The sequence below is a fragment of the Montipora foliosa genome, chromosome 3 (genome assembly GCF_036669935.1).
Source record: "Montipora foliosa isolate CH-2021 chromosome 3, ASM3666993v2, whole genome shotgun sequence".
Taxonomy (NCBI): Eukaryota; Metazoa; Cnidaria; class Anthozoa; order Scleractinia; family Acroporidae; genus Montipora; species Montipora foliosa.
Window position 1 is genome coordinate 22,915,586 of NC_090871.1, and position 10,000 is coordinate 22,925,585.

At 43.8% G+C, this 10,000-nt stretch overlaps 1 protein-coding gene across 1 annotated transcript in view; it reads left to right on the forward strand.

The window, feature by feature from the left end:
* LOC137994621 (uncharacterized) overlaps nt 1–7,092 on the forward strand; it is an 18,309-nt gene extending 11,217 nt beyond the window's left edge. The window contains exons 2-3 of the mRNA XM_068840226.1: nt 5,504–6,172; nt 6,457–7,092. Coding sequence (XP_068696327.1) covers nt 5,504–6,172; nt 6,457–6,647 — 860 coding nt within the window. The 3' untranslated portion in view covers nt 6,648–7,092. The remainder of the gene's footprint in view (nt 1–5,503; nt 6,173–6,456) is intronic.
* The last annotated feature ends 2,908 nt before the right edge of the window (nt 7,093–10,000 follow it).

A 10,000-nucleotide genomic window follows, 5' to 3' on the forward strand; every position in this document is an offset into this window, starting at 1 on the left:
AGGCTGTCTCGGCGTTGCGGGGGTCGTTCAGTCCGACTTGTATAGGAACCATCACCGGACGAGAATAGCGAACTCGTAGAGCTCCTCAAGCGGAATACGGCTGCTATGAACCAGTTGGTTCAGTTTTTTCAAAAAAACCAACAGCGTTCAACTGCGAACACAAGCGAGCGAAAACAAAACGGTCGGGGACTGGATCCGACAACAAAGAATCGAAGAGAGAGGCGTTGTTTCCGGTGAAACAAAAAGGGACACTACATCGCGGATTGTAGTCAACCGCCCAGGGATCAGCAAGGACACTCCAAATCGGCGCCGTGGGTCACTCGTCGGTCGGAAAGCTCGGAGAGACCCAAGAAACTGAAGGAGCGAATTCGTTTCCCAGTATTCATAGTGTTTCTAGTGACACTGCGGTATACGTGACGGGACTAGTGGCAGGGCAATCTGTTGACATGTTGGTCGACACTGGGTCGGCAGTTACTCTTGTGAATCGACGGGTACTTGAGAGGTCTGCAAAATTATTTAAGTTAAGTGCGGTTGGTGAACCAGTGGTTTCGGCAAATGGCCAACCTTTGGATATTAGGGGGAAGTGTGACCTGCAAATTTGCATTGGTGGAGTGAATGTTGTTCATACAGTGTTGGTGGTTGCAGATGTTACGCAGGATTGTTTGCTAGGCATAGATATTTTGAGCAAACATAGTTGTTGCACCCCAAGGATAATACAGTACCAATCCGTCTTGTCAACCCATCGTCAACCCCTGTGACGCTGTACGAAAACACCTCCGTTGGGACCTTCAGCACCCTTGATCCGATGGAGTGCAATCACCTCCCACCAGCAGCACCTTGTGGTAAACTAAAACCAAAGGTGTCGAACAAATTTGACCTCAACTCTGTGAACCTGACCAGAGGACAGAGAACCAGGCTGAACACCTTGCTGGATGAATACGCTGACATCTTTTCAACGGGACCAGCAGATCTGGGTAGAACTGGCGTGGTAAAGCACCGAATTGATACCGGCAATTCCTCCCCTATAAAGGCAAGCACCTAAGCGAGTACCATTGCATCAGCAGGAGGATGTGTATCAGCACGTGAGAGACGTGTTGCAGAATGGGGTCGTGTGCCCGTCAACTAGCCCATGGGCCTCACCAATTGTCCTGGTCAAGAGGAAACATGGTAGTACTCGTTTCTGTGTGGACTATCGCAAGCTCAATGATGTTACCAGAAAGGATGCCTACCCACTGCCGCGTATAGCTGAAACCATACATGCATTAGCAGATGCCAAAATGTTCACCACACTAGATCTGACCAGCGGTTATTGGCAAGTTGAGATAGATGACGCTGACCGCGAAAAGACAGCATTTGTAACTCGCCATGGTCTCTTTGAATTCCAAGTAATGCCTTTTGGTCTATGCAATGCCCCAAGTACTTTTCAGAGGCTTATGGAATTTGTGCTTGCTCGTCTGCAGTGGCAGACTTGTCTGGTTTATCTGGACGATGTTATAGTTTTTGGACGGAACTTTGAAGAACACCTAGAGCGGTTACAGGAGGTCTTTGAACGATTTCGCCATGCAGGGCTGAAACCTTCAAAGTGTTTCTTGCTGCACCAGAGCGTTCCCTATCTTGGTCACGTGATCTCAGCTGAAGGAGTTAGGACTGATCCAGCCAAGATCAGTGCAGTACAGCAGTGGCCTGTCCCATCCAAAGTGTCTGATGTGCGGAGCTTCCTCGGTTTGGCTTCGTACTATCGCCGGTTTATCGAGAACTTTGCAGAGATTGCCTCCCCATTACACCGCCTAACAGCAAAGTCCACCGAGAGGTTCCAGTGGTCACCAGAGTGCGATAAAGCCTTCCGTACCCTGAAAGAGAAATCAGTGACAGCTCCTGTATTGGCTTTTCCTAGAAGCGATGCGAAGTTCATTGTGGACTGTGACGCAAGTGATTACGGCCTCGGAGCAGTCATTTCCCAAGAGCGAGATGGCAGTGAGAAAGTGATAGCGTATGCAAGCCGTGTGCTGGACAGCCGTGAGCGACGTTCCAGTACAACCAAGAAAGAGATGCTTGGTACGGTGTACGCAGTCAGACATTTCCGTCACCACTTGTACGGGAGACCTTTCACTGTCCGAACAGACCATAATGCACTGAAATGGCTCCAGAGCTTTAAAGAACCAGAGGGACAGGTGGCCAGATGGCTCGAGTTGTTCGCTCAGCATGACTATAAAATTGAACATAGACCGGGAAGAAAACATAAGAATGCTGATGCTCTTTCCAGGACTCCCCTCCAGATCGCTAAGGAAACTGACCAGGCAACACAGACCAATGCAGTAAGCAGCAGTACCAGTTCGTGGGTACCCAGTTGGACAACGGCTGAGCTGAAATCCAGGCAAGCAGCAGACCTTGACCTTAAGCAGATGCTGACCTTAAAACGGAATCAGACCAACCAACCGGCTTTGCAAGAAGTACATGGTACTACTAAAGCAACCAAAAGCTTGTGGGCGCAGTGGAACAGGTTGCAAATTGCAGATGGTGTTCTTTACCGCCGTTGGGAGACAGATGATGGTCATGGCGCTCATTTGCAGTTAGTGCTCCCCAAATCAATGGTACCAGAAGTTCTGACTGCTCTTCACAATGCACCAACAGGTGGTCACCTTGGAATGGCCAAGACCCTGGAGCGAGTACGAGAACGCTTCTATTGGCATGGTCAATAGCATGATATTGAAGATTGGTGCCGGCAGTGTGACAAATCCAGCAGAAGGAAATCTCCGCAACAGCCAGGAAGAGCGCCCGTTGTTAGTAGCTATCCAGGTTACCTATTTGAAAGGATTGCAATGGACATCATGGGGCCCCTCCCAACCGCAGAATCTGGAGACTGGGACGTCCACTTACCTTTGGTGATGATGGCATATAGATCCAGTGTCAATTCATCGACTCAATACACGCCGCATTATCTTTTGTTTGGCCATGAAATATGTTTACCAGTGGATGTCATGTATGGTCGAGGGCCTTGAAAGCCAGAAACAGCTCCTTAGTATGTCAGTATCAGTAAGCTGAGATCTACACTAGATGAAGTCCACCAGAGAGCTAGAGAGCACTTGCAGACTGCTCAGAGACGACAGAAGGATTACTACGATCGTCGAGTTGCTGGAGAAGACATTAAGGTCGGAGATCTTGTGTACCTCCATGTTCCTGCCATAAAGACAGGGCAGACAAAGAAGTTGCATTCCCCATGGACAGGCCCTTATAAAGTGATCAGAAAAGTCAGTGATGTGACTTACAGGATCGAAGACGTACAGAATCGCATAAAGCGAAAAGTTCTTCATTTCAATCGTCTGAAGCAGTGTGTTGATCCTGTACCGATGGACCCACAACCTGATCAGCCTGTCAACCACCCCTCTAGTATGCCAGTGCGCAGATCTCATACCCCTCCACCCTATATTCCGGATGATACTGATCTGTTGTACTCCAATGGCACTACCGAAGATGGAGACCAAATTTCGACAGAAATCGGAGCAGAAATTCTAGATCCAATAGTGGAAGAAGTACCACCACCTCTTTTGGACAGACCAAGAAGAGAAGTCCATGCCCCTTCATGGATGAGAGACTTTGTGCTTTGACAATCAAAATAAACATTGATGATTATTCTTTTTAAAATTAGCAACAATAGTGACAACCCCTTATTCTTTTTAATGATAGAAGCCAAGTGACTTCTCCTTGACGAATTTTTGCAGGATTTTCCTCCTCCTCGTGGCTTTGCATGAGGACATGCCCCTTTTAAGGGGAGGGGGATGGTGTAGTAAAGTTAGGGAAAGAGTGACACTTAGCTAACGTGACCTGTCGAACTATAAGTAGATCAGTTATTGCCTGATACGAATCGGAAGTACATTTGTATTGTTGCACAACGTGCAAATAATGCTGTTTACGTGTTGCATACCAAGCCAACGTATTACATCGTAGGAACTAGTCCTTTCTTCTAGGATTTCATGTAGGATTCTAAACGCCTAGTTCCTCAGGATTTACGTATGTATTGATTATGTATTGATAAGTAAGTAAGGCGTTGTGCTCACCTACGAATTAGGATGCTTACTAGGACGGAAACATCGTATACTCTTTCACATATTAAATCACGTTTAGCTAGCTACCATTATGTATATAAGCACTGTGATTTAACTATTAAAGGAGAATGTAATTAAGTCTTGAGTGTGTTCAAGTCTAGTCTGTTGGACTCTGTGTGAGCCGGTAAGGCCCCGAAGACCAACCAAGTCTAACTACAGCAAGCAGCGTCGACACTTACCCTAATTTGGCAACGTCGTTACCAGCACTTTATAACAGTACTAATTGTGCAGATACAGCGACTGTGCTCTTATTTGCAACTGACATCACTTGGTAAAAAAATTGGCGGCCGATATCTCGAATTAATGTTTTACCAAACTAGCGTCCAAAACTTTGGCAAGGCGTTTGAAGTGTAAAAGTGTGGTTCCAGAAAGAACTCGTTATAATCAGAGCTCACAGAGCCCCACTGTCATGGGAATAACTATTTTTGATTTCATCAGAATTGAACTACTGATGACCCACGTGACTGAGTATCCACATCTCAAAGGGAATCCTTGCGTACATCTAAGTGGCTATTGACTTCGAAAAATTTAACTTCCTCTTAAGAGTATTGCATGCAATCATCTTTGGCCCTTCATTCATACACGAAGTGGATATGAGTACAACAACGGCTCGAACTGAGCTGTGTAATATTTTGTGGTTTTACAAACGAGACCCGGTTTGCTCTCAGCATGGGGAGTAAGGCAAGATGCTGGATCCTCGGTCTTATCCTTTCATAACTTTGAATTATTATAGCTCTGGAGATCTTAGCTGTAAAGATTAGCCGAGAGATGGTGATACTAATTATAGGGTATAAGCGTACGTCTTTGTAGACGACATAACTTGTTTTATACAAAACAGAATGTCTTACTGTACTTTGAGTTTTGATGAGGAGGCTCGGGCACGGTGGGAAAATTCTCGTGATCCTAAAAAACCTGATTACCAGTGTAATCAAACGTGCCCAGATTTAACAGCTCATTTAAATATACCATTTATTTGTGGGGAGTCAGGGTGGTTTAGTGGTCAGCAATCGTACCTCCCACCTCTGTGACCCAGGTTCAACTCTGGCCTCGGGTCGTATGTGGGTGAGTTTCAATCGATCTCAACCTGACTCCGAGGGTTTTCTCCGGGTACTCCGGTTTTCCTCCCTCCCCAAAATCGACTCCCAATTACATCTGGCTGGGTTTGCGGTGATCACACATGGATCGTATGGCGGCAGCCGTGGGCGCCTTCACATGCATTCGGTCCGATCCCATTGAGCCGGTTGATCCTGAAAAGCCCTTGTAGGGAGCGGTCTATTAAGCGCACCTTTACATTCACATTTACATTTATCAATATATCAGAACTGACATGGCTCAGGAATGTCCTAAGATATCTACGCACAGTCCTCTCAATAGTAACATACCATTTTCTTCCCATTTAGGAGAGAATAAGGTGACTTTGGCCATATATAGTGGTCTTCATGATCCTGTTTGGAAGTTTGATTCCCGACATGAGAGCTTCAAAGCGATTAAGGAGCATTTGGACGATGCCAGAGCCAAAGGAATCACCTACCGTCACGAACAGATGCCCTCCATTATTGGCTTCAGGGGTTTCTTAGTGCAGCCCATCGACGCTGAGCAAGCAGACTTAATTGTCGGCCAGGAGACAGTAGCCCTTCAAAAGCTATTGCTGGACACTATGCCCGAAGGATTGATCAGAGACGACTTGCGGAAAAAGATTTTGCAAGCGATTGACTCAGGAGCTGTCTCAGCTAAGATACCTGATAGAACCCAGAGTACCACCCCTCAAGATGTTTCACGAGTAGTTGGAAAGATACTACACTACGCACCTCCACTGAACTTGGCAAGGTGGAACACCAATTGCGTTCAACCCTATAACAACTGCTACAACTACGCAAACGACAAGATAACCAACAGCTTTGCACAGCCTGGTAAAGCCAGTGGTAAACCAATCACTGAGTTAACTGTTGCCCAAGTACTTGCAGCTGTCGAAAGTGACGGTTGGTTAAAAATGGATGTGCCTCCAGAGGCCCCTTGCCCCGCGGCACCGGAACAGCCAAACTGCTTGGTGGCACTTTTTGTTGCTGTTGGTAAGAGATCGGATATTCTTTCTTCCCAGTAATCGCTGAAAGACATTTCTGAGTCAGTGCTTACTGAAAAAGTGTTCAAAATTACCTTTACAAAGAAAAGATTGAATTTATTTGGGTACTGTACATTCGCTGAATTCCAGCTAAGTGTGAAAGTTACAAGACGATTATTTCCGAACATGCAACCTATCATAAAGCCCTGAATCTGACCAAAACTTCACATGTTATTCAGACCTCGATTTGCAATAGTTTTGCTTACTTTCAGTTTATTAACTTTTGTTTTTCAGGCACGGATTTCCATTGCATGCGTTTGGATAACAACACACTGTGGTCCCAAAAGCTTGGATCAGCCCCTGCCACAAACAAAGATGGAGCCGGCAAAGTGATAACTGATCCAAGGAAGGCTGTCAACCTACCTTACAGTCCAGATTATAAGTTTGTTTCTTTCATGAAGATTTTTACAAACATAATAGAATAATACTTGGTCGTGGACAGCTCGAAAGCTAGGAAAAGCTTCACAGTTCAGTTTTCATTTTCAGTTAAGTTTTCAGTGAAACGCTTCATCATATTTCAGTTAATGACCAACTAAGGTGCTACAAGCACAGCTTCAGTACCCGCAAATTGTTTTAATTTTCTCAGGTTCACGATTTTACTAGGTTTAGCTAGAGAACATTCAACTTATCACCTTTATGAGATCATGTTACCTCCATGACCAGTTTCTCTTAAAAAAAGCAATGATGGATCTTATTTTGTTTTTTATGCAATTTGGACAAATCATCGAATGTTTAGCACAGTTGAGCCTATAAACTAAACGTTCAATGGACATTACCCTAACTTGAACGCTGTCGGTCAAAGTCAAACGGATCTTTTAGTTTAAATTTAACAATGTGGTTTCAAATAAAGAATTATATTTGAAGATAAGATTTTGGTGTCTTTGATTTTGCTCTATTTCTGTAATACCGGAAAACGAAACTACAAGAAACGTCTTTTTTTTCTTTTTGAAAAATCGATCTGAAAACAAATATCAAGTGTTCTTGCGCTGGGTCACTACGTATTCTAACGATTGGGTTGGATCGAGCACGAAATGGAGGCTAATGCAGAGGAATCGCATTTCATGCTAGATTCAGTCTAAACTTGAGAATACAAAACTGGCCTATCGAAATCAAATTAATCACTCAAATCAGATTAAACATTGGTTTTACACATGGAGAGGGGAAAACCAAAGTACCGGCGGAGAAAAACCTCTTGGAGGAGAGAAGAGAATCAACAAACTCATCCCACATGTGACAACGAGTCTGGGAATCGAACCTGATCCACATTGGTAGAAGGCAAGTTCGAGGCAAGTCAGTGATCTTGCTCGTTTGCCATAATCCAAAAGCAGATCACGAATCACTGAAAAGCAGAACCTGCTTTTGAATGTGGGTTACTGGTTTGAGTGATCCTTTTTTGGGGGGTCCGGTAAAGAATACCCAAGGGAATGGTAATAAAATGGTCTACAGGAGCGTAATTTACAAAACGGGTGGATAAACATCGATTTACCACCGCAAAAAGAGAGAATAACTGACGTTTAGAACGTAACCAATAGTTACTGTAGTCACCGCTTGAGCGGATTCAGTTTTTCTCCAACAGGATCAGAAACCACTTGCTCTTCATTCAACTTCAACTTCTTTAGCATTCGCTTCTTTGGTAATGGAAAATGTGCATGTCTTTTGGATCAATTTCATTCGTTAAATTTCGTTGGCTGTCTCGAAGTTTCAAATAAGCGATGGGTTAAAACACTTCGAAACAAAGACGTCCAGTCCGATTTCTCATCTTTTGAGCTTAGGTAAAGGTAGGGTAGGTAATGTCTGGTATGAGCCTAGAAGGCCCATCAAGCCAGTGCTTATCTCTGGTTCCTGTGGCATGAAGTGACTAGGAGTATTTCTACTCCCCCCAGGATGGGATGCCAGTCCATCGCAGTGTTACCCCTAGCATTAAATTCGCCGGTTCCCATTTATACACCTGGGTGGAGAGGGGCACCGTGAGAGGAAAGTGTCTTGCCCAAGAACACAACACAATGTCGTCGGCCTGGACCCGAACCCGCACCACTGGATCCGGAGTCGAGCGCACTAAACATGAGGCCACCGCCGCTCCCGCTGGTCAGTTTTTTCAGAAAAATCAGTGTTTTTGAAATGTGTCTCTATTTTTTTTTTAAACTACAGAAGAAAAAACTCCTAATGAAGACTACACGTAATCCCAAATGACCAGAAGTACAATGCTTTCCAGAACCCGGAGAACGACGCAATGTATAATAAAATAATTATTAGATTCGGTTTTTGTGATATCCAGAATAATCAAAGTCTCGGTAAGGGTTATCGACCTTGATTATTCTGGACATCCAAGTATCACCCAACCAGCGGGTCTAATTGTTAAATGATGCGTCCATTTTTGTATATAAACGCTTAATTGGCGGGCTCCTAAACGAGGATAATTGTTTAATAAAATTCCTGTTTTTATTGGTAAAAAACGTCCTTTCCAATGAGAGCTTCTGTTAGGTTACTAATTTTCGTCCCTAGACATCATAGTGCTTTCACAAACAATCAAGGGTTGCATAGACTTCTGCTTCTTTTGCACTCATATGGAAGCCCTCGCCACTTTTAACTCAGGAATTTGCTTTGAGATTTATTGTTGAAACAGTTCATTAAGTTTCATTTAGCGTATCTCGACTGTAATTGACATGAAATCAAAAATTATACTATTAAAATCTTTTCGAATAGTTCAAACAATTAAGCATATTCTGTCCTTAGATACAGTTAGGGTAATGATTTCAAGACGAAATTTATTCAGGTTATTAAGTACCAATCATAGATTTCCCACATTACATTTTCCTCCAAATTAACGTTACCATGGCAACGATATAAGACATTTCTTTGAGCCTTAAAATCAAGATATAATGTCTTTAAAAAAAAAGACGGTGAAATCTTCCCATTCAGCGTTACCAGATAATGATACAAATATTCCCTAAAACATCTAAAATTCAACAAAATCTGTTGGTCAGTTTTTTCAGAAAAATCAGTGTTTTTGAAATGTCTCTATTTTTTTTTTAAACTACAGAATTCTTTTACATTTGAAACACTTTAAATTAATCTAAGCTAACGTGCAAAAAATGAAAAGAATTCACCTTCCGGAAGCAGAGATATAAATAGATAAAGTTGCAAAATCAGAGGGTTACAAGATCAACATTTACGCATGCGTCCCCCGATTATTCAAGTGTACGCGCGAATGGAGCAACAGGCCAACACAAACGAATTTAAGGAGGCTCGAAAGGGTTTTTAGCTGCGCGCGCGAGTAACCTACACAGCCGAAACAGCCGTCAATGCTGCTAACTGACCAGGTGAAATGATTGTGCGCATGCGTGATGTGTTGGCCACATCGGGCTTGTGTCACCTTGCATTTACGTCCTCGTCACCAGAGCCCCGGATCTTATGTCTGCGCATGACCCTAGATTCTGGGAAACTCTACGTAGGAGAACATGCGCCGTAGGGTTCTTATAGCCAACAATTGGCTATTTGAATCTTACGGAGCCTGTTCTCTGCTCGTGCTAACATGAATGCTCTAATCAGAGACGCTTGTCATTGTTCTTTACAAAAACCAATGAGAAGACACTTTGTATCAGGGTTTCCCAGTCTGAGAGCTCTTATGCGCAAAAGAGAAGAGCTCTTGGGTCGAGATTGCTTGCATTTATTACTGTTCCTAAGATAGGAGCACCTGTGGTTTGTCCTGTCCGATCAGAATGTTTTTGCTTTCGACAAAGGGGAACACATTTGTCCAAATCAGTCATGCGGACATGGG